Below are 26,290 nucleotides of genomic sequence, written 5' to 3'. Positions count from 1 at the left end.
TAGACCTGCTCACACTCTTGCTAACTTAGGCATCGGAGTGTCTTTGCAGGTACCACCCCCCATTCACACGCGAGCACAAGTCGGACGGAGCCTCCCGAGTTGCGGACCTACCCGGAGTTCTCCTCCATCACACACTTGGGCCGCCAAACGTCATTCGTCGTATTAATCTCCGGTTACCTACCATAACAATTACATTTGTCAATTTTGATCTTTGCAAAAGCTTAATAATATTTATATTTTATTTTATTATTTTTTCATATATATGAGTTTAATTTTAATAAAAAAATTTGTATATAATTATCTAATTAATTAAATTCATGCATTTATATGTCTTTTTAAGTAATAATAGTGAAAATTAATTATTTTTATTAATATAATAATATATGATTAGTTATCCATAAATCATTTACACTAAAAAGAATAGAAGAGATATAAGATTATGTGAGGAGGGATAAAGAAATTGTGTAAAGTGAATGTTAATTTATATATAGAGATATAACAAAGAGTAAATATAAAATGTGAGAATAAATTAGAATTTAACTCAATTTATACTTATTAAAAATAATTTATTAACATTGAAAGGATATAATAACTTATATAAAATTAAAGAATAAAAAAATATATAAAATAATATTTAAAAAATCCTATTAACATTGAAAGTATAGAGTAATCTATATAAAATTAAAACACAAATAAAATTGATATATTACGTATCAAATACAATTAAAAAATGTGGATATAGTCGAACCGCTATCCACCCCTGCCCTTACTCAAAAGAATCGACACAATACGTCCCAGTTGTTCCAAAGAAATGCACATCGAGATAAAAAAAATTCAAAAAACTCTTTGGAAATGGAAAAATTTTTTAATAGATCTTTTCGTAGAGCAATAAAAAATTATATTAGTTGCATGACAATTTCAAAGAAACGCATCTCAAGATACAAAGAAAAAATCTTTGGAAAAGAAAAGGTTTTTGGCTCTTCCAAAGAGACACATCCCCGATTTCCAAAAAAATTCGAAAAACTCTTTAAAAAAGGAAAGGTTTTTTGCATAGATCTTTTCGTAGGGCAATAAAAAATTATATTAGTTGCATGGCAGTTCTAAAGAAATGCATCTCAAGATCCAAAAAAAACTCTTTGAAAAAGGAAAGGTTTTTTGGACAAATCTTTACGTAAGACAATAAAAAATTATATTAGTTGCGTGGCAATTTCAAAGAAACGCTCCTCTAGATCCAAAAAAATTTAAAAAACTCTTTGAAAAAGGAAAAGTTTTTGGATAGCATTGAAAGCTTATTCATCAATGCAATCAATTTCTACCAAAGATTCAAAAAGTTATTTTTGTAAAAAAATATATAAATGTTAGAATACTCTGAATTAGGTGGATTCTATTCTCTAATAGAATATAAAATTTGTATATAATATTAACTAAAACAATTTCAAATAGTTATATTTTTAATGAAATTAAAAAAAAATAAAATTTTAGAATTATTTTTATTTATGTTTAATAAAATCTTTAAATAAAAATATTTTATTAAATAAAAATTTTTATTTATAATTCATATAAATATCTATTTTTGAATCTATTTATTTTATAGAAAAAAAATATTTTGAATGAAATACTAAATTGGTGATATAAAAATAATAAATTTTGAATTTCAAATCATGTCATCTCTATCTTGAACTAATACTTATTAGAGGAGAAATAATAAAGGATCAATTGAAATCGATTTAAATCGGAGATACATATATATATATATATATATATATATATATATATATATATATATATATATATATATATATCAATATTTATATATAGTATATGATATATGAGCAAGATGTATTGAGGTCACTTAAAATTTAATAATAAATATTATTATGTTATTAAAAAAATAAATAATAAGTATTTTTAGTTTAGTTCGATAGAATGTGAATCTCCAAAATCTTACATAGTCTGGTTCCATTCTTGTTATATTGAGAATGACAATGAAATAATTAAGTAATAGGGCTGAATTTGACCTCTTGAACAGTAAAATTCTAAAAAGTTAAGAATGAATCTAGAATCACTAAAAACTGACATGGCATCATATTAAAATTCTAAGAAGTTAAAAATAAATATGAAAGTTATCTTTAACTCTATTATAATATGTTACTTATAGATAAATAGATTATAAAAAAATAATGTAATAATCTCAGAGATCTTTTTTACCCAGAAAAAATGTCTCTACTATATTTTCTTGCTTTTATCTGTTACTTTTTTGTTTGTTACGCAAGTTTTTAGATAAATAATACACCAAAAATAACAGTTATTAAGCACAGGTATTAACTTTTATTATTAATTAGATTATCCTGTAAGAATAAAAACAACACAATTATAGAAAAACTTGTTTATAATATCTATCCCAAAATATTAATGATTTTATACAAAAACTGGAATAAAAACAACCTAAAACTATTTATCTCACTCTTGACCACAACTATTTATCTATAAAAGAAATATGTTGACAGAAGAACTCAACCACACATGTCAAATGAAGACATTTCTATAGAGTATCTTGGATGTGTCATTGGAGTTATTTGGATCAAAGATTTCTTGTGGTTCATTGAATTCATCAACTGTTACTGCCACGGCTGCTCAAACCACTAGGCATGTCGTGAACAAAAAAATTCACAGCACGGGAGCCAAGATCATCCGATATTTCTATGCATTCTTCCAAATCTGAGTCATTTACCATCATCACCCATTCCTCTTCATCGTCGAGATACTTGAGTTGGAAAGATCCGATTTGTAATTCGAATCTTGTTGCAACTTCTTCATAGAGCTGGAGACAACCAGCTGCAGGATCAAACTTGAAACGGATGATATCTTCTCCGTAGGCAGCTTTGACAATAATTTTTGATCCCCTATCAACACAAGGTGATTTGGCTTTCAAATGTTTCCGATTCTCAAATTTCCGAGAGCCGGAAGAGCCACTCGACGAGTCTGTCATGCTTGAAGTAGTCGGATTGTGATGCTCGCCGAGCTTGTCAGCCCCATTCAGATAAGTTTCCATCTCATCGGCAACCAGGGAGTTTGGACTGTGATATGCTATATCACATCTAGAACTTTCCAAAATAGAAACCGGAAAGGGTTCCTGGCGTAGTCCACCATCATCCATGGCTATTGGCTTTGAATCTACATCAACAGAAAAAGCTTTGTTTTTCTTCAACTCACCCTTGGAATTAGTTATAAGCATGTCCGAATGCAGAAGCTAAATTCTCACCTTTGCTACCAGCTGCAGGATCAGGATATTTTACAGAACATTTCTTCCGGAAGAGAGAACTTTTATGTGCATTAATTTCTTGGTTGCTTGATCCTCCTGACATAAATCCCCCCTTGTAAGGATCAAACTTCAGTCCTCCTTCCACACCCTGGACCGAGTCGAGCACGGTTCGTATTTTCTTTAACGAACGATTAACTTTGTTAATCTTGGGCGATGGCCTTCTTGCAATTCCGTGTTGCCTGCATATCCTTTTCAGGGTTGTTGGGCAAACTGTTCAAGAAGAATTACTTGTCAATAATAATCATCTTGGTGTTTTTCACAAATATTTATCATCTATCATCTAATCCAAAATAATATGCTGATTGAATAACTTAAAAGAAATCCGCACGGACAAAGCTGTAGTAGTCTTACCACCAAGGCTTTTAGCCGCATCTTTAAGACTACCGGAGAAGTATTGCTGGAGAACACTCAAGCTAACATTCTTCTTCACTGGACTTCTCTTTTTCTCAATCTGCTTTCTTGATCCCTCCATTGCCTACAAAGTTGAATCATAAATTATAATAAATGATTTCTCAAATGAAGCAACTGTTAAGATATACCTGGTTATGAGCAGCTTCAGTTTCATTGTTTGTCAAGGACATAGGCTGGACCGAATCATGGTCACCATCCGGCGCCATATGAGAGTTTCCCGTAGACATAGAGGAAAAACTCGAGACCTCTTCCTTTGGAAACTGCACTTGCGAACCTTCTATCCCGTATAATTCAGCATCCGAAACTTTCCTCAAAGTCTGACACATTCTCTGCATAGATTGTCTAATAAAACTTGCTGTTCTTGACTTCGATTCATATTGACAGGTAGAAAGAATTCTATTATGTAATCATCATCATTGGTATGTGTACTCCTTAGCCTGATTGCAACGGCAGCATTCAACTTATATTTTCACGCATGGTGAACAAGCGGATATTCACTAATATTATAGGCCTTCACATCGGGATCGAACAATGGACAATTTGATTGAAGAGCTTTCCCAGCTACACCTTGCCCTTCCTCGAGATAATGTTCAACACATGCATGAACAAATCCTCCTACCACAATATGACAATATCATTTATATAGCAAGCTGATTCTTCAATGCATAGTACAGTTTTTTCACCGGGAATTTTACGCCCTTCTTTAATCCGTATTCTTGAAGCTTCATCTCCTATCCCCTCACTATAATAACAGGGGATCCATGTAAATGCCAGTGGCAAACTATGCGCACGACACACAGCTCGTAACACATCAATTATCTCTGTTAAAGCTGCTCTTTTGTTATTTGATAGACACCGCACAGAAAATAACCAATCTGAGTATGAAGTTTTTAAATCCATATAAAAACCCACCTCTTCATAATTCATAAATTGTCATTCCAATCCAATCTATTATATGCTAAATAGTAGCTAAAGCGAGAAAAAAAAAAAAGAAGACCATACCGCAGGTGAAGACCATCTTCCACAGGATAGAGCAAATGTCACTAATGGCTCACACCATTCCAGGCCAAATATGCTTTGTACTTTTACCTCATCGTTTTTTCCCACTTTCGGGCATGTCTGTAACAAGCCAAGGTGAGAAAGTTATGGATTTAATTTCTATAGCATTGTCCTTTATATATCACATCAAAAAGCAGAAGAGAAGATATTAGATTATTGCACTTACAAACTTCAAGTGATATGGCAATCTCAATATAAAGTGTTCTATTTAGGCCTTGTTGATTTCTGAGAATGGCACTTCATGTGTGATAAACTTCTCCAGTTCAAGTTCCTGTACACATTATTTTAATCAGAAAATGTTTACATGGTAAATCAGAAGATAAAAACAAATTCCATATATCTGAAATTAATATGGTGAACATTATATAGATTAATTATGAAGTCAACTAACCTTGTTCATGTACATTTCCACCACTGATGGGAGATCACAAGGTGGCTTATAGTTACCAAAGAAAGTACCCTTTAGAGTCTTCTCATTCAAGAGATTGATTGGATGTGTTTTGAACGCATCATCTTTGTTTGGCACACCAACAAGCACAGCAACACCCCATCCCTACAAAATTTACACAAAAGTTTAAATTCACAACTGGAAGAAGTCCCCTCCTAAGTAGAAGAGTTTGATGGTAAGTAGGATTGAGGAAGTTTACATCATGGACGCATTCGAATGCAGAGATCATAGCACTAAGGCTTCCGGTACACTCAACAATCCGATCGACACCACCATTGGTCATTTTAGCAATCACCTGAATTGAAAATTAATGGATTCAATTAAGTACAAGTAAAAGCAATGTGAAATTCCAATACATGTTATAGTTCATATGTAAGGTCACAAACCATTACAAAATAATGACATAAATTCAGATGAGTGTTCAATGTTCATACGAAAACACCATTCAAATCAGGCTTGCAAGTTGACTTGCACTAGTTCGCAGAGCAAATACAATTTACTCATAATTTTTTAAAGGAAAAAAAAGTGTTTGAATCGTTTCAACAAGTGAACAACAATCAAATTATATTATACCTAAGGTTTGTGCCTACTTCAGCATTATTCAATTTAAGTTAACAGAGCATACATTTTTGTCAACACTCAATCCAGAGGTGTGCTTCAATTAGGGAAGAATGCGAAGAGTAGGATGAGTTAAACGATTTGTAATTATGTATGCACAGAGAAATGACAATTTCAACCAATGTCCTTACCCTTTGGCATTCATATTGGAACACTTCTGCAACTTTTCATCCTGATCCATCACGTATTCTACTGAATATTATAAAATGTCAACATGCATCAGTTAATCTTTTAACTCATTCATATTCAAAGAAAAATAAATGTTTGTAGAAAACAAAAGCTAGCATTCGCCCTTAACATTACTACAATGCATACAGATATAATCAATTTGACTTGACTGCCCTTTTATCATTGTTTTTCTATCAGCATATCAACACAAAAATAAACACCATTGTAATTCAAAATCAGAGATTTCTTCAAAACTCAGAACAAAGGGGAAAGATAAAAGTGCTCCAAGCAAGTGAAAACGAAAAAAAAAAAAAGCGCCTGCAAAAGTGCCACCAACACAGATTCCATTGATATCGGGGAAAAATCATTGGAAAACCAAAATGATTGCTCATGCATAACACACACAAGCCTCTAACTCAATTATACACAAATCAATCAAAAGCACAACATTATGCAGCTAAAAAAAAAAACACAATTTCAGCTACCATTTCCTATGCTCATTCTTTTATCCTCAGTAAAATTGAGCTAATTCAGAAAAATCGAAGTAGTGAAAATTACAAGAAAAAAAAATCCACAATCTCTGATTTTTTCAGCAAGCAAAGCAATCAACAGAGAAATAACCAATCTTAAAAGCTCATGCATAGAAACCAAAAATCAGCATCAGAATCAAATTGAGGTAGAAATCAAGATCTTACTAATGAATAGCAGAAAGTAGAGAAGAGTAGTAACAAGGATGAAGATCTAACCTCAGGATAGGAAAAAAAAACTAATACTAATTTGAAGATCTAACAGTAAATCAGAATTTCATGATGAAAATAGTAGATACAAAAATTGCAAAAATAAATATAATAATCAGGGAGAGACAGAGAGGAACTTACAAGAAGCATATTTTTTTTTACTTTAGCCAATACACAATTTCACAGGCAATATACTAGAAACGGTATTAATTTCTATTATTAATTAGATTATTCTATGAGAATAAAAACAATAAAATTATATGAAAAATTATTTACAATATTTATCCTAAATTATTGATGATTTTATACAAAAACTGGGATAAAAGCAACCTAGAACTATTTATTTCACTGTTGACGGTAACTATTTAACTATAAAACTCAACATAAAGCTATTTATCTCACTGTTGACTGTAATTTTTTAACTAGAGAACTCTATAAGCTATTTAATCTTCACAGAGGAAAAAACTTTGAAGCATGATCATGCTTCTTCAAAACGTCTATTTTTAGAAGGTAGGATAATAGTTACAAGTAAGCACTAGAATGTTAAATACATAGTTCTATATATGACGGATGCAGCTTATAGATCTATGCAGCTACATGACGCTATAAACTGTATCCGTCATGTATAGAACTATGTATTTAATATTCTAGTGCTTATTTGTGACTATTATCCTACCTTCTGAAAATAGATTCTTTGAAAAAACATATCATACTTCAAGGTTCTTTCTTCTATGAAGATTAAACTACAACAAATTTTTTATCCAAATAATCTCAATGCTACATCCAAAAAAACTTCATACAAACGTCTTCATCCGACTGTGTGCCTAAAAAGCAATGTTAATGAAATATGTTGATAGAAGAATTCAGTTGCTGTATAGAATTCGTCCCTCCGTCAACAATATCTCAATAGTATTGTTTTTTAGCCACACAAGTCAGATGAAGACATTTCTATAGAGTATCTTAAATGTGTCATTAGGGTTATTTGGATCAAAGATTTCTTGTGGTTCATTGAATTCATCAAGTGTTACTGCCACGGCTGCTCAAACCACTAGGGATGTCGAGAACAAGAAATTTCACAGCACGGGTGCCATGATCATCCAATATTTTCATGCATTCTTTCAAATCTGAGTCATTTACCATCCTCACCCATTCCTCGTCATCGTCGAGATACTTGAGCTGGAAAGATCCGATTTGTAATTTGAATCTTGTTGCAACTTCTTCATAGAGCTGGAGACAGCCAGCTGCAGGATCAAACTTGAAACGGAAGATATCTTCTCCGTAGGCAGCTTTGACAACAATTTTTGATCCATTATCAACACAAGGTGATTTGGCTTTCAAATGTTTCCGATTCTCAAATTTCCGAGAGCCACGCAAAATTGAGCCAGAGCCATTCGACGAGTCTGACATGCTTGAAGTAGTGGGATTGTGATGCTCGCCGAGCTTGTCAGCCATCTCATCGGCAACCAGGGTGTTTGGACTGTGATATGCTATATCACACCAAGAACTTTCCAAAATAGAAACCGGAAAGGGTTCCTGGCGTAATCCACCATCATCCATGGCTATTGGCTTTGAATCTACATCAACAGAAAAAAGCTTTGTTTTTCTTCAACTCACCCTTGGAATTACATATAAGCATGTCTGAATGCAGAAGCTAAATTCTCACCTTTGCTACCAGCTGCAGGATCAGGATATTTTACAGAACATTTCTTCCGGAAGAGAGAACTTTTATGTGCATTAATTTCTTGGTTGCTTGATCCTCCCGACATAAATCCCCCCTTGTAAGGATCAAACTTCAGTCCTCCTTCCACACCCTTGACTGAGTCAAGCACGGTTTGTATTTTTTTTAACGAACGATTAACTTTATTGATCTTGCGCGATGGCCATCTTGAAATTCCGTGTTGCCTGCATATCTTTTTCAGGGTTGTTGGGCAAACTGTTAAAGAAGAATCACTTGTCAATAATAATCATCTTGGTGTTTTTCACAAATATTTATCACCTATATATTTTTAGAACCAGAATCTATCATCTAACCCAAAATAATATGCTGATTGAATAAGTTAAAAGAAATCTGCAGGGACAAAGCTGTAGTAGTCTTACCACCAAGGCTTTTAGCCGCATCTTTAAGACTACCGGAGAAATATTGCTGGAGAACACTCGAGCTAATATTCTTCTCCGCTGGACTTTTCTTTTTCTCAATCTGCTTTCTTGATCCATCCATTGCCTACAAAGTTGAATCAAATTATAATAAATGATTTCTCAAATGAAGCAACTGTTAAGATATACCTGGTTATGAGCAGCTTCAGTTTCATTGTTTGTCAATGACATAGGCTGGACCGAATCATGGTCACCATCCGGCGCCATATGAGAGCCTTCTTCCTTTGAAAACTGCACTTGCGAACCTTCTATCCCGTATAATTCAGCATCCGAAACTGTCCTCAAACTCTGACACATTCTCTGCATAGTATCTGATAGATTGTTTAATAAAAGTTGCTGTTCTTCACTTCCATTCATATTGACAGGTAGAAAGAATTCTATTATGTAATCATCATCATTGGTATGAATACTCCTTAGCCTGACTGCAACGGCAGCATTCAACTTATATTTTCGCGCATGGTGAACAAGGGGATATGCACTAATATTATAGGCCTTCACATCGGAATAGAAGAATGGACGATTTGATTGAAGAGCTTTCCCAGCTACACCTTGCCCTTCCTCGAGATAATGTTCAACACATGCATGAACAAATCCTCCTACCACAATATCATTTATATAGCAAGCTGATTCTTCAATGCATAGTACAGTTTTTTCACCAGGAATTTTACCCCCATCTTTAATCCGTATTCTTGAAGCTTCATCTCCTACTCCCTCAGTATAACAACAGGGGATCCATGTCAATGCCAGTGGCAAACTATACGCATGACACAAAGCTCGCAACACATCAATTATCTCTGTTAAAGCTGCTCTTTTGTTATTTGATAGACACTGCACATAAAATAATCAATCTGAGTAAGAAGTTTTTAAATCCAGATAAAAACACATCATTCTGAAAGTTCAACTTTGTTTTTGCCCCTTGTCTTCTATTTATTGTTGTTGGGGCGGTTGGGGGAAGCATGTTCTTTACAGAGTACCTGGGACATAAGTCTTGGAGGCGTAGTAGTCCTTAAATTAACAAGCTGCAAAAACAAATCAAAAGATTTCCCACTATAAATAGATGTGCATGTATGAGTATAGCATTCAAAAGATTACTGCATATGATTTCTATAGTTTCACTTATGGCAAAGTAGGACTAATTTCATATGCAGAGAATTTTTTCTACTTGCCTAACTGCTCCTCAACTATGGTTACAACATCATATTGAATGCATAAGATACTTTGTTAGCCAGGGCAGAAATTTCTACATGACAACCTTGGAGTAAAACATCCAAGTCTCTAATGACAATGTGAAAAGAATATGAAACATCAAACAAAAAACACATTTAACATGTTTCCCAAACATTATATAATATTAAGTGAAACAAGCAAATGGGAGTAAAAGAGAAACCAACCTGGAGTGCACTGCTAACAATTTCTAGTTCTTTGTCAAAATCAGGCTTTTCCTTTGTAGTGACAAGTTCTAGTACAGCACAACAAGGTGGTTCAGCGAGCGTATCAATTATGGGAACCGCAATTGATCCACGAACCTCGTGATGAATTGCATGCTCCACCCTCAGGAACTCACTTTTATTGTAGTACCCAACATTGGAGGTCCATTCAGGAATTTGGGAGATAAACACACGTCCGGGAAGCCCTGGAAAAGACCCTGGTTTATCTTCAGCAGAAAAGGTAAATTCCCTCGACACGTCTCGATATCCAGCTAGCATGTGATCTAGCAAATAGGGTTGCTCACTTGTGCTTAAGATGAAGTCATTACCATGCCTCATTGGTGCCCAAACTTGTGTCAATATTCCATCACCAACTAATTCCTTAAACAAGTCCATAGCCCTCAGCATTCTCTCATTAAGCGACCAAGCAAATGGTCTAGGCACCAAGCAATTTCCCATGTCAGCAGCACTCAATTCTTGAAGTGATTCATTTATGTTATTCATATCATTTGCATCTTCTGACAACCCAAGTTGGGTCTCCAATTGCTGTAACACAGCCTTCTCATCGAAACCCAAGGAGGTTTCAATAGCATTATAATTTCCACAATCTTTTGTCATAAAGTATGGATCATTGTCCTGTTCCACTAAACTGAATGCATCAGGTGGAGAATACGGCATAGAGGCAAGTGATGAAATTCCATTATCTAAATTATGATCAGTCACACATGGAATATTACCCCAACCAGCAAGGTTATTGAAGTTCATGAGATCAGGGAGGTTGTCAAGCATCTCCTCTGATACAAGATTTTTTATTCCGTTGTCTATCATGCTTGGTCCATCGAATTGAGCGCCAGGAGGTGTCCAATACCCAATTCCCTCTCCCTCAGAGAAAAACTTATCTTCCATGATTATGTTAGAAAACAAACTTCAAATCAAAATTCAGCCTGTGTTAGAGTTCTTTTGTTGGCAAGTTTCCACTTGAAATTCCTTCCCAGATTACCAGCGTCCGACAAGCCTGAAAAGTTAACACTTCTGCCAAGTCATCAGTAAAGAGTAGGAAATTAAATCAAAACTTAAACTACAAATCTTCTCTAGACAAATAGAAAAAATTGGGTAAACTGCTATTTTGGTCCCCAACTTTTGGGTTAGATTTTAATTTAGTTTTTAACCTTTTAAATTTCTATGTTGTTTTAAAAGGTTTTAAACGGATTCAATTAAAATTAACATATAGTTAATGGAACGATTGATATGGACGCTAACAATTTTATTGTTAAGTCATATCTATTTTTTGGTACTATAATCCGTTTTTGAAAAATTTTTTTTAATAAAATATGACTAAAACATAACGTTTCAAACTTTAAGGACCAAATTAAAACTTAGTCTCAGGTACATACAATCAGACATACATAAATTTTAAGCCAAGGAAATTTGTACAGAAAAATAAAGCAAATTGGATTTTAAATTGAATTATATACAATTTGAAAATTTACGGAACACTTTGTTGACTTGATACAAATTGCTCTCTAAAATTTACCATGCTAACTCAACTTCAACCAATCTCACTGTTACAAAACCCATCATTTCTTTCAAAATCATTTTTTCAAAGCCATCAAAATCAATATTCATTAACTATTTTCCTTTTTTTTTTCAAACTATCAAAAGTCATATATCAGTCACTCAAAATATCCTATATTCAAAATCCACAGGCCAACTATTGAAGAAAGCTCAAAAATCACCCTCCAAAACTATTGACAAATTCCCAAAATAATTTCAATCCTCAAAATTGGCACAAGTTCAACCGCATCAAAGATAAATTTTGTACAGAACTGCTTCAAAATCAAATTTTGGACAGAAACTGCTTCAAAATCATAACAACAGCAACTTAATTGAAAAACAGCGCTCAAGCTAAATACAAGTTCTTAAAAATGGTAAAAACAAGAAAAACCTGAATATTTGGCCCCAAGTTCCAAATAACCATGTCAAATGTACCAAAACTAGTCCAGCACATAAAGAACCAAATGACCTCAGAATGGCGCAACTGCTGAGTTGCACTTGATGTGAAGTATCAATGCAAAGTCCCACATTTAAACTCAAAAAAGCTTCAAACTTTACAATCAAAATCCAGAATTCACCAACCCCACAGAGAGAGCCAAAAGAAAAACCTAGAACATACGAAAAAACAACTACTTAAGAAAATTTCCAAAACACATCAGAAAACTGTGAATAAATAACAATCTACCTCTCTGTCTGTCTATTTTAGTACGTTGTAAGGAGACATAAAAGGGAATCTGTCTATCTATTTTAGTACGTTGTAAGGAGACATAAAAGAGAATCTGTTTATCTATTTTAGTACGTTGTAAGGAGACATAAAGGGAATGAGACTGAGGATTGAGAAGACAGTGTAAGAAAGATTGCTTCTATATAAAGGAAGAGGAACCAGAAGAGAGACAAAAAGCTAGTGTAAGCGGAGCCTACGACTTAAGAGTTACTAAAAATAGAAAGACTTTGTCATCGTAAACTCTTGACAGCCTCAAACTTCAGTCTCTAGCTTCAGCTAGAACTCTTCGAAGTTGTAGTTTCCTTTATCTTCTTTTTTTTAAGTATAATTTACATTATTAAATTATTTGATGATCTAATATACAAGTTCCAACAATTGAATTTTTTCTTTGCATACGAGTGCAATGTCTCTACCCGTTGCGGAATACATATGAACACGTATATAGCATAAATAGCTATGATTTGTAGCGATTTAGTTATAATCTGCAACAAATTGTAGAGGTTTATGATCCAGTGTTAAGCTAATGATGACGGTAATGAGACTGGCATTGGGAGGTGGTGGCGTCAAAATTAAAATCATGGTTAATATGATAAAATTGGATAAAAAAATGACTAATTATTTATTAATTAAAAAATAATTAATTAATATTAAAGATAAAAAATTTATTTTTATCCAATACTTTAAGATAATATAAGTGTATAATATTATAATTTAAGAATAAATTCATTTTAATTAAAAAAACCAATTATAAGTCAAGAGTCAAATTAAATAGAAATTACACTTAATTATTTGGTCTTTATATAAAAGTTTATGTTTATAACATAAAAGTTCATGTTATAAACATAAAGTTCATAATATTAACAGGAATTCATATTATAAACACAAAGTTCATATTATAAACATAAAGTTAGTTTAACATAAAGTTCATTTTAAAATCTATTATAAAATGAGAGAAAGAAAATAAAGGAAAAATGAGTTCTTGATTTTTTATTTTTTTTTTGAAGATAGCTATGTTCTAACCAAACTTAATTATTTATAAATCTCTAATTATTAAAAATGTGAGATTCATAAGTTTTTCTATTAAGGTATATAAGTTGTCTTAAGTTTTCAATAGTTAAAAACCTATGAATGATTCATTTGAATTCGAATTTATATGTTTTCATAAAAATTAGTTAAAAACCTATTATTTGTTTTTATATTTAATTATATAATATCAATATACATAATTTATTTAAAGAGTGATTAAATTAAATAATAATAAAAATATGATACTAAAATAATATAATAAAATTAAACTCATGATATTTGTATGGTTACTTAGACATGCTATAGCAATTAATAGGAAAAAAAATAACAATCAAAATGATTCTTAAGACTCTTTCTGAACTGTGTCAAATAAAATAGAGACAAAAAAAAATATTTAGAATGAGAAGTAAAGATAAATACATATAAAAAAAAATCTCAAAAAAAAAATCTTTTTCTTTTGTCACTCCAAAAGTTAGGACACAAGTTAATCAAGAGAAAGAAATTTTTGTTAATTTTTTTTAATTTTGTTCTCGTAAAAATGAGAAATTTTCAAATTTTAGTGATAGAATGAAATCATATGGTTAAAATCAAAATTCACAAAAAAAATATAACATCTAAATTATCAATTTGAATAAGAAATTAAATCAATTTTTCTTTTCTTAAACAAAAAGGAAGAGAGAGTTGAAATTTAAAAATTTGTCATTTTTACAAGAACAACACAAAAAAAAAGTTAACAAAAATTTCTTTCTTTTGATTGAGTTTTTCGTCCTATTTTGGAGTGACAATTTTTTTTTCTATTTTCGAGACTTTTTTTATGTATTTATCTTTCTGTTTCTCGTTCTAAGCCTATGAAGCACAGACGCACGCGTATCTTCTGTGTCTAATCGTGACTTAATAAAAAATTAAAAATTTTTCTTCAGACACGTTTGAACACACCTAAATACCATTATATGTAAGCAAATTTAGACTTATTCTTAATATGTATTCTTAAAATGAGTTTAAAAATAGTATATATTATTAATGATTAAAACAAAATATATTTTAAATACTTTATATTTTATATATATACTATGTCCTCGTGTCTTATAAGAATTTTAAATTCGCGTATCCTGTATTCGTGTCAGTATCCACGCATCATAGTTCTACTTTTTGTCTCCATTTCTTTAATCTATATTTAAAGATACAGTCCAAAAAGAGTCTTAAAAATCATTTTTCATTGTTATTTTTAGTAATTGCCATAGCATGTCTAATTAAACATACAATGCAAATATCATGAGTTTGATTTTATTATGTTATTTTAGTATCATATTTATATTATTATTTAATTAAATCATTCTTTTTAATATAATTATGTATAATATTAATATGATATTATATAATTAAATATAAAAACAAATAATAAGTTTTTAACCTTTTTTTTTATGAAAACATATAAATTCGAATTATAAAATGAATCATTCATAAATTTTTAACTATTGAAAACTTAGGACAACTTATATACCTTAATAGAAAAACTTATGAATCTCAAAGAGATTTATAGATAATTAAGTTTTGTTAGGACATAGGTATCTTAAAAAAAAAGAATAATCAAGAACTCATTTCTCATTTCTCATTTATTTTCTTTCCCTCATTTTATAATTGATTTCAAAAAACTAAAAATCAATCTTTGGGCTACGTAAGTATTGTGTTTGTGGTAAGGTTGTAATCTTGGAAAACGGCCCAGCAAGGAGAAGATTTACATTCTTGTCTTTTTTTGTTATTTTATTCAATTTTTGCTAGATATTTTCTTTAATTATTATATATTTTATGTATATCCTTGTATAGCTAAGTTTTTAAATTAGTAGGTGATCAAATAAAATATTTATTCATATAAAACTGCAATTTATTATTATTATTATTATTATTATTATTATTATTATTTCTCATTTCTCATTTCTCATTTATTTTCTTTCCCTCATTTTATAATTGATTTCAAAAAACTAAAAATCAATCTTTGGGCTACGTAAGTATTGTGTTTGTGGTAAGGTTGTAATCTTGAAAAAACGGCTCAGCAAGGAGAAGATTTACATTTTTGTCTTCTTTTGTTATTTTATTCAATTTTTGCTAGATATTTTCTTTAATTATTATATATTTTATGTATATCCTTGTATAGCTAAGTTTTTAAATTAGTAGGTGATCAAATAAAATATTTATTCATATAAAACTACAATTTATTATTATTATTATTATTATCAATTTAAGTAAATATTACATTTGTCAATTTTGATCTTTGCAAAAACTCAATAATATTTATATTTTTAAGGAACGAAGATATAAGGGAGAGAGTTGGAATAGCACAGAAGAAGACCGACAGAATAAGGGGTGAAAGGCGAACCGGACCGGACCAGTCGGTTCGATCGAAAAACTGATAAACTGGATCCTGAACCAGTCCGGTCCGTTAATTAGACCGAATAAGGAAGTAAACCGGTGTGAACCGGACCAGACCAGTCAATTCGACCGAAAACTGATAAACTAGATCCTGAACCAGTCCGGTCCGTCAATTAGACCGAATAAGGAAGTAAACCGGTGTGAACCGGTCAAACTGATCCAACCAAACCGCTGAAAATTTTGCAAAATGGATGAGGTGGGATTCGAACCCCTGTCCTCAATATAAAAAGGACAACCCACAACCACCAGGATTTCACAATTCTGGTTAATATGTTTACAAATTATTATATATATAGATATCTTTTATCGAATATATTTACTTCTATTTAATTTATTTTAATTTTAGTTATAAACTCATTTATCTTTAAATTAATTATATTTTTATTTAAAAATAATTTTAAATTCACTTATTTTTTTTCTTTTAATAATTACATAATATTTATTAATATTATTTTGTAATAAATACTTGTAGTATATAATAGTATAATAGATATAAATTTATTAATAAATTATTAAATTTTGAAAATAATTATTATTTTAATATAAAAACAAAATAAAATATTTATGATAGAGTAAAATTAATAAAATGCTTATTATTTATGTTTCAAATTATTTTAAAATAGCTGAATATTCTTAAAATGTTAGTAAAAATATCTATTTTAAATTTTAACTTTAAATTTTTTTACTATTTTTTATTTTTTATTTACACAGGACCGGATTAACCGGTTCAACCAATGACCCAGTAACCCAGTAACTTGACCGGTTCGGTTCTGACAACTATGATATAAACGGTCTCTCTGTAGACATGATACATGATAGAGTACAATGGCGTCGTTTGATTCATGTAGCTGACCCCATCTAGTAGGACAAGGTTTTGTTGTTGTTGTTGTTATCTTTTTACATATATGTGAGTTAATTTTAATATAAACTTTTTTGTATAATTACAAATTAATTAAATTCATGCATATATATGACTTTTTAAATAATGATTGTGAAAATTAATTATTTTTACTAATATAATAATATATGATTAGTTATTTATAAATCTTTTACACTAAAAAAAATACAAAAGATTACTCGAATGAGATTGAATCATAGAAGATTACTCGAATGAGATTGAATCATAGATGTTCGAAGGTAAGTCACTTATTTTTTACAAATGGCTCAATTTTATTTTATAAAGTAAGGAGACAAAATGCTTCAATATGTTGAACATACTACAAAGCTACGGTGAAATTAGTTGTTAAGTGGTAAATTTAGATAAATTTTATGTATTTTTCAACAATAACACTCCTATAAAAATTATAAAATTATAGAAAGGTTGGCCGAAATTTTACAGATCAATAATGTTAAAAGTCAAGACAAACATTTTGGATTTCTGTCAGTGGTCCAGAGGTCCAAAAGGTTACATTTGGATATATCAAAGACAAAAAAGTGATTAAGAAGCTGCAACATTCAAAAATATCACCACTCTTCAATAATGGAAAGGAAGTTCTAGTTAAAGAAGTTGTCCTAAATGTCTCTTTTTTATAGATCAAACTTAAAAGTCTCGACTCGAGATGGAGAATTATAAAAGAGTTTCTTATGAATCTAATAATCCCCTTTGATAATGCTATAAAAAAATTTAGATCACATGGATATTGAATCCAACTCAGCACATTGAATATATTTTCCAATTTTTTAGTAACACCTATCCACCTAACGTTACAAATTATCACAATTTCATGACTCACCAATCACATATATGTATATATTACATAAACACCTTATTATATTACTAAGCATCTTTATCTTTTATTGTGAATGCATATATCATTTGATTCATGAACTCCATAGTTGTCCACCTACTAGCTTTATTTAAAGCAATTTGCTCCCATGGTCGGAAACCATTTGTCTTCCTTGTATACCACTTTCATATGTTGAAAAATGTGGATAAATTCTTTGTTTTGTTTCTCAAGAATCATAATTACCAGCTAATATTATTTTTTCCTTCAATTCATTTAACAATATTTTTGTAATTAACTATCATAGTAACTTATTTGGTATGGCACCATCTTTTTCTAACAATAATTGAATTGTATCTTCCAATCTTTAGAGTATGACCTCTCCAGTCATGTTTGTTCTTGTAACATTACCCCTAAAGTGCTTTATCTCTCCCCAGTTACTAGTCAAATAACCTTCAACTACGAAACAATTTAAACTCTGGTTGTTTCTATTTATACTCTTAGTTGTTTTAAGTTTTACTAGACTTCGATGAAATTCATAGAGTTGTCCTACAGTTTTTGTGGGGTTAAAAGAGAATGGAAGAAGAATGCACTAGGTTGTTTGAGAGATAATCAGTAGACCAAAAGTTCAAGGTGAATTGAACTTTGATTTAAAAGTGTTTAATTTGACACTCTTAAAAAAATAGGACTAGAGATTGTAAACTAAGTTGCACTCTCTTACTTTGAAGTATGCCAAATTCTACATTCTAAAACTGACATTGGAATAAATTCCTCACAAGATTGGAGGAGTTTGCTAGAAGATAAGAAGACAATCAAGTCAAGTCAAAACATACAAGACTTTTGGCTTAAACAATTTAACCCCATCAAAAAATTATTGTCGCAAAGTCCAAATCAACAACTTATCTAGGTTTCAGTCTTAATTATAGCAGACAGATAGTGAAAACACCAAACAATTCAACTTTTTAATCACAATTTGGTACAAGCAATTCTTTAGATGACTCTATCTTAGACGAAGAAGACATACTTACCAGGTCAAGAGAGTAGAACTCGCAGTACTCAATCTTTTCGGCATATTCATTGGCTTATCAGCTCTTCTATCTCCCATTAGAGTAATTACCAGAACAGTACAGACAAATGCCTTTGTACTCTTTAATTTGGTAACTGAGATGTCAGCTAAAAAATAAAAAATTTCTATGGAAAATTTTCAGTGATAACTCGATGTACCCAAATATAATAAATCAAAATAATCAATTACTCATGGGATAATCTCTGCGAAGAACTTCGAAGAGTCGACGAAAAAGAAGAATATAACAGCACACCTGATTTGGAGCTATGGAAAATTCAGAACTTACTAGTCTTCGAGAAGCTGCACCTATGGAAGTAGCTCGTTTGACTGTCACCCATGGAAATTAGCTCATTTCGCCATGAATGCATTTGAAGAAAAAGTTTGATTAGTATCTGTATTTTGATGATGGATAAACTCGTGTTTTGTAATTATTAAAAAATATCGTCTTGTAAAAATTTTCATTTTGATCTTGTTTTTGTTCTCGTTTGGATCATTTATATTCAATTGAATTAATTGAATAAATAACCTATCTTTAAAAAAATAAAACAATTTAAGAACATTAAATTATTTATTTATTTATTTATTTAGAGCTTAAGAATAAAAATTTTCTATGAAAAATCATGCATAATAAGATCGCGGTTCTAGCAAAAAAACTCAAATCAAAAAATTCAATGTATCCCAAATATAATCAATCGGAAGAATCAGTTACTCACTTGTTGGTCTCATGTCCTGAATCAATTGTTGGTGCATGAAGATAAGCTGAATTTCTAGTGGGAGACGTAGCTGAACTTCCAATGAGAGACGCTTCTGAGAAAATTTGGAAATGGTGGAATAATTTCTAAGAATAGAGCGGCACACCTGGTTTGGAGCTATGGATAGCGGGAAACCTGCTGGTCTTCGAGAAGAAGTGGTTGTCACAATGTCACCCATAGAAATAGCTCGTTTTGCCAAGTATGCATTCCAAGAAAAAGTTCGATTAATCCTTTGATGACAAAAATAAGTGGCATGATATTATGTGAATGAGAAGATAAAGAAGAGGTATCAAATAAATGTTGATCTATATAAAAAATATAAGTAGTAAGTATGAAAGAAGAAGATAAATGATATTTTATTACTCAATTTATACCTATTAAAGAGAAATAATATTAACATTATTAAAACCATATGGTATCTTATATAAAAATAAATAGTAAGAGACTATAAAAAACAGAGTAACCTAAACAAAATAAATGACATAAGAGTGAAAAGAAAAATGAAGAAGAATCCTAGATTGTAACACTATATAATAACTATAAGAAAGAATGAGTATAAAAGAGGATGAATTATATTTATAGCTAATAAAGAGAAATAATATTAATATTGAAGACATATAATATCCTAAATAAAAGTAGAGAAGAAGAGAATATGAAATTATAGAGTAAACTAAAGAAAAATAAATGTCATGAGAGTGAGAAAGAAAATGAAAAAAAAAATCCCAAACTATAATAATAAGGCACATGAGAAGTAGAAATAAAATAGTTAAAAGTAATTCAATTAAAATCAAAAGGATTAAAAAGTAATTTAAGTCAAGTCTTCTTTTTCATGGTTGATTGAGTCACTATCATTTTCTTCTTCACTTTCTTTCTAATAAATACAATTACATAGTCACTTACTACGTATATTTAACAAAAGTGGTAGAAAAAAAAAGAGATATGATATTATGTGAGGAGGGATAAAAAAAATTATATAAAGTGAATGTTGATTTATATAGTGATATAACAAAAAGTAAATATAAAATGTGAGAATAAATTAGAATTTAACTCAATTTATACCTATTAAAAAGAATTTATTAACATTGAAAGGATATAGAAACTTATATAAAATTAAAGAATAAGAAAATATGAAAAATAATATTTAAAAAATCATATTAACATTAAAAGCATAGAGTAATCTATATAAAATTAAAACACAAAAAAAATTGATATATTACATATCAAATACAATTTAAAAATAAGAATTAGTCGAATGATAAAATTTCTCTTTGTCAAGGAGATCCAAAAATAAATAAACTATATTAAATGCATGACAGTTCTAAAGAAACGCACTTCGAGATACAAAAAAATATCTAAAAAATTCTTGAAAAAAGGAAAGATTTTTGGATAAGCATTCAAAGCTTAATCATCAACGTAATCATTGTCACGATATTAGATGCATGGTAGTTCCAAAGAAACGCACCTCGAGATAAAAAAATTCCAAAGAAACAATTTTTAAAATTATTTTTATTTAATTTTAATAAAATCTTTAAATAAAAATAATTATATTAAATAAAAATTTTTACTTATAATCAAAGAAACGCACGAAATGCATATAAAAAAAATTTCAAAAAATTATTTGTAAAATGAAAGGTTTTTGGACAGCACAATCACTATCACTGTATTAGATGTATGACAATTCTAAAGAAATGCCTATCGAAATATAAAAATCCAAAAAATTCAAAAAACTCTTTGTAAAAGGAAAGGTTTTTGGACAGCGCAATCCTATCGCTATATTAGATGTATGGCAGTTCCAAAAAAAACGCATCTCAAAATAAAAAAAATCCAAAAAATTCTTTGTAAAAAGGAAAGATTTTTGGATATTGAAAGCTTATTCATCAGCGCAATCACAATCGCAATCACAATCACTATCACTGTATTAGATGCATGGTAATTCTAAAGAAACGAATCTCGAGATCTAAAAAAATAAACTATATTAGATGCATGGCAGTTCCAAAGAAACGCACGGAATGCATATAAAAAATCCAAAAAACTTTTTGTAAAATGAAAGGTTTTTGGACAGCGCAATTACTATCACTATATTAGATGCATGGCAGCAGTTCCAAAGAAACGCATATCGAAATAAAAAAATCCAAAAAGCTCTTTGTAAAAGGAAAGGTTTTTGGACAACATTGAAAGCTTATTCATCAGCACAATCACTATCACTGTATTAGATGCATGACAGTTCCAAATAAATGCACTTCGAGATTAAAAAAATCCCAAAAACTCTTTGGAATAGAAAAGATTTTTAGGTGCAATCAATTTCTACAAGAAATTTAAAAAGTTTTTTTTTTTATAAGAAAATACAAACGTTGGAATACTTTGAATTAGTTAGATTATATTCTCTAATAGAATATAGAATTTGTATATAATATTAACTAAAATAGTTTTAAATAGTTATATTTTTTAATAAAATCAAAGAAATAAAATTTTAGAATCATTTTTATTTAATTTTAATAGAATCTTTAAATAAAAATAATTCTATTAAATAAAAATTTTTATTTATAACTCATATAAATATTTATTTTAGAATCTATTTATTTTATAAGAAAAAGTATTTTGAATGGAATACTAAATTGGTAATTCAAAAATAATAAATTTTGAATTTCAAATTCTATCATCCTTATCTCTTAGTAATATGTATCTTAGGAGAAGTAATAAGAGATCAATTAAGGCCAATTCAAATAGGAGATCACTACAAGAAACATCGTTAAAATCGACGGCCAAATTGACGGCTAGGCCGTCAATAATATTAAAAATGGACGGCAAAATGGACGGCGATGGTAGTCGCGGTTAAGCTTGTCAATTTTTTAAAATTCTAATAAAATCGACGGTTTGTCTAGCCGTCGATAATAATTTAATAAAAGCGACAATATTTCCGTCTATAATATTAGTTTGAGAATTTTACCTTCTTACTAAAATCGACAAAGTTGCCGTCGATATTATTATATAAAATCGACAACTTTTTTGTTGATATTTGTTTTAATAAAATCGACAATATTTTTGTCTATAATAAGTTTGTGAATTTTACTTGGTTAATAAAATCGACAACATTGCCGTCGATATTATTATATAAAATCGACACAATGACCGTCGATTTAATTGGTCTATTTTAAATTTAAAAAGCGACAATGGTACCGTCGATTTTAATAACTATATTTTTTTAATTATTTTTTCTATTTAAAAAATAGTAAACAATGCAAATAAACTTTTAAATATAGAAATAAAATATATACAAAATATTAGATAACAAGACAAATAAATTTTTAAATATAAAAATAAATAAATAAACTTTCATCCTAACTTGATTTAAGAAAGAATAATGATAAATATCTGTCACTCTATTTCCTTTTAATAATCACCGTCCTATTTTGTGCAGTGTGTTAAATCCTCGTATAGCAATGTCACAATGCTCTTTAACTTACGCTTTCTGAATTCTCTAACACAGTGCAGGAATATATGATTTGTTCATACTTCATAATTCATAAATTGTCATTCCAATCCAATCTATTATATGCTAAATAGTAGCTAAAGCGAGAAAAAAAAAAAGACCATACCGCAGGTGAAGACCATCTTCCACAGGATAGTGCAAATGTCACTAATGGCTCACACCATTCCAGGCCAAATATGCTTCGTACTTTTACCTCATCGTTTTTTCCCACTTTCGGGCATGTCTGTAACAAGCCAAGGTGAGAAAGTTATGGATTTAATTTCTATAGCATTGTCCTTTATATATCACATCAAAAAGCAGAAGAGAAGATATTAGATTATTGCACTTACAAACTTCAAGTGATATGGCAATCTCAATATAAAGTGTTCTATTTAGGCCTTGTTGATTTCTGAGAATGGCACTTCATGTGTGATAAACTTCTCCAGTTCAAGTTCCTGTACACATTATTTTAATCAGAAAATGTTTACATGGTAAATCAGAAGATAAAAACAAATTCCATATATCTGAAATTAATATGGTGAACATTATATAGATTAATTATGAAGTCAACTAACCTTGTTCATGTACATTTCCACCACTGATGGGAGATCAGAAGGTGGCTTATAGTTACCAAAGAAAGCACCCTTTAGAGTCTTCTCATTCAAGAGATTGATTGGATGTGTTTTGAACGCATCATCTTTGTTTGGCACACCAACAAGCACAGCAACACCCCATCCCTACAAAATTTACACAGAAAAGTTTAAATTCACAACTGGAAGAAGTCCCCTCCTAAGTAGAAGAGTTTGATGGTAAGTAGGATTGAGGAAGTTTACATCATGGACGCATTCGAATGCAGAGATCATAGCACTAAGGCTTCCGGTACACTCAACACTCCGATCGACACCACCATTGGTCATTTTAGCAATCACCTGAATTGAAAATTAATGGATTCAATTAAGTACAAGTAAAAGCAATGTGAAATTCCAATACATGTTATAGTTCATATGTAAGGTCACAAACCATTACAAAATAATGACATAAATTCAGATGAGTGTTCAATGTTCATACGAAAACACCATTCAAATCAGGCTTGCAAGTTGACTTGCACTAGTTCGCAGAGCAAATACAATTTACTCATAATTTTTTAAAGGAAAAAAAGTGTTTGAATCGTTTCAACAAGTGAACAACAATCAAATTATATTATACCTAAGGTTTGTGCCTACTTCAGCATTATTCAATTTAAGTTAACAGAGCATACATTTTTGTCAACACTCAATCCAGAGGTGTGCTTCAATTAGGGAAGAATGCGAAGAGCAGGATGAGTTAAACGATTTGTAATTATGTATGCGCAGAGAAATGACAATTTCAACCAATGTCCTTACCCTTTGGCATTCATATTGGAACACTTCTGCAACTTTTCATCCTGATCTATCACATATTCTACTGAATATTATAAAATGTCAACATGCATCAGTTAATCTTTTAACTCATTCATATTCAAAGAAAAATAAATGTTTGTAGAAAACAAAAGCTAGCATTCGCCCTTAACATTACTACAATGTATACAGATATAATCAATTTGACTTGACTGCCCTTTTATCATTGTTTTTCTATCAGCATATCAACACAAAAATAAACACCATTGTAATTCAAAATCAGAGATTTCTTCAAATCTCAGAACAAAGGGGAAAGATAAAAGTGCTCCAAGCAAGTGAAAACGAAAAAAAAAAAGCGCCTGCAAAAGTGCCACCAACACAGATTCCATTGATATCGGGGAAAAAATCATTGGAAAACCAAAATGATTGCTCATGCATAACACACACAAGCCTCTAACTCAATTATACACAAATCAATCAAAAGCACAACATTATGCAGCTAAAAAAAAACACAATTTCAGCTACCATTTCCTATGCTCATTCTTTTATCCTCAGTAAAATTGAGCTAATTCAGAAAAATCGAAGTAGTGAAAGTTACAAGAAAAAAAAAATCCACAATCTCTGATTTTTTCAGCAAGCAAAGCAATCAACAGAGAAATAACCAATCTTAAAAGCTCATGCATAGAAACCAAAAATCAGCACCAGAATCAAATTGAGGTAGAAATCAAGATCTTACTAATGAATAGCAGAAAGTAGAGAAGAGTAGTAACAAGGATGAAGATCTAACCTCAGGATAGAAAAAAAAACTAATACTAATAAGAAGATCTAACAGCAAATCAGAATTTCATGATGAAAATAGTAGATACAAAAATTGAAAAAATAAACATAATAATCAGGGAGAGACAGAGAGAAACTTACAAGAAGCTTCGATGGCGACGTGCAATGGCGAAGGGCTCACAGCGACGGCGACCGGCAAAGACGTTGCAACGAGGAGTCTGTGGAAGAAGAAGAAGAAGCATTGTGTACAAACGCGGGGGACTTACATGCAGATTCACAAATCACAAGAAGAAGAAGCAGCTCTGCTCTAAGGCGGAGGACGGCGGGTTTTCTCAGGAGTCGGAGAAGAAGAAGCTCTGCTCTCTGCGTTTCTCCATGACCGTGACTACTCTCAGGCGTTGGAGGAGAAGAAGAGTTACTCTAGACTCTTATTTTCTGAAGGTTTGGGGTTAAATTTTGGGAAGATGAGTGAAACGTGCAGGGACGCGGGAAGATAATATAGGAAGATAATATAGCACTCGAAATAGCTCTCAGTTATCAATTTCACGTAAAATTGACTGCACGTGAGTTTGTACCTTTTTTGTGGTGAAAACTCAGGTGCAGTCGACTTCATGTAAAGTTGATAGCTGAGAGTCATTAGATGAAAATTTAGTTAAATCAGTCAAATTATCTAACGGCTCTCAGTTATCAATTTCACGTAAAATTGACTGCACGTGAGTTTGTCCCTTTTTTGTGGTGAAAACTCAGGTGCAGTCGACTTCATGTAAAGTTGATAGCTGAGAGTCATTAGATGAAAATTTAGTTAAATCAGTCAAATCATCTAACGGCTCTCAGTTATCAATTTCACGTAAAATTGACTGCACGTGAGTTTGTACATTTCTTTGTACTAACAAATAGCCTTAGACAAATTTATCACGTAGTAAAATTTGAAGGACAAGACTAACCTTCTTAATGAATCTAAAATGTTAGATGAAAAAAAAGTGTAGCGTGCCCAAAAAACAAAATATGCTAAATACATACGTATTTTTTATATATTTTTATATATATAATT

The 26,290-nt window shown here is 30.6% G+C and overlaps 3 protein-coding genes and 1 pseudogene across 3 annotated transcripts; all 4 read right to left on the bottom strand.

Moving 5' to 3' along the window:
- Positions 1-2,435: 2,435 nt before the first annotated feature.
- On the bottom strand, positions 2,436-4,972 carry LOC130956296 (protein NLP9-like; annotated as a pseudogene).
- A 28-nt stretch (positions 4,973-5,000) lies between these two features.
- Positions 5,001-5,523, bottom strand: LOC130955452 (alcohol dehydrogenase 1-like). The gene is made up of 3 exons (XM_057882300.1): positions 5,440-5,523; positions 5,184-5,345; positions 5,001-5,063 (listed from the first exon to the last, which is right to left on the bottom strand). Exons 1-3 carry the CDS (start codon positions 5,521-5,523, stop codon positions 5,001-5,003), a joined length of 309 nt encoding a protein of 102 aa, XP_057738283.1.
- A 1,469-nt stretch (positions 5,524-6,992) lies between these two features.
- Positions 6,993-23,324, bottom strand: LOC130956295 (protein NLP8-like). Its single transcript, XM_057883337.1, has 8 exons — positions 23,214-23,324; positions 18,828-19,847; positions 10,309-11,359; positions 9,892-9,936; positions 9,047-9,745; positions 8,861-8,984; positions 8,427-8,696; positions 6,993-8,337 (listed from the first exon to the last, which is right to left on the bottom strand). Exons 3-8 carry the CDS (start codon positions 11,248-11,250, stop codon positions 7,781-7,783), a joined length of 2,637 nt encoding a protein of 878 aa, XP_057739320.1. The 5' UTR covers positions 11,251-11,359; positions 18,828-19,847; positions 23,214-23,324; the 3' UTR covers positions 6,993-7,780.
- Positions 23,325-23,478: 154 nt separating this feature from the next.
- On the bottom strand, positions 23,479-24,003 carry LOC130955451 (alcohol dehydrogenase 1-like). The gene is made up of 3 exons (XM_057882299.1): positions 23,920-24,003; positions 23,662-23,823; positions 23,479-23,541 (listed from the first exon to the last, which is right to left on the bottom strand). The coding sequence occupies exons 1-3, from the start codon at positions 24,001-24,003 to the stop codon at positions 23,479-23,481; spliced, it is 309 nt and encodes a 102-aa protein (XP_057738282.1).
- Between the last annotated feature and the right edge of the window lie 2,287 nt (positions 24,004-26,290).

This window comes from Arachis stenosperma, chromosome 10 (assembly GCF_014773155.1).
Source record: "Arachis stenosperma cultivar V10309 chromosome 10, arast.V10309.gnm1.PFL2, whole genome shotgun sequence".
In the NCBI taxonomy this organism is placed as follows: domain Eukaryota; kingdom Viridiplantae; phylum Streptophyta; class Magnoliopsida; order Fabales; family Fabaceae; genus Arachis; species Arachis stenosperma.
The sequence above is the reverse complement of the archived record's forward strand: the minus strand, read 5'-3'. Positions and strand labels throughout refer to the sequence as shown.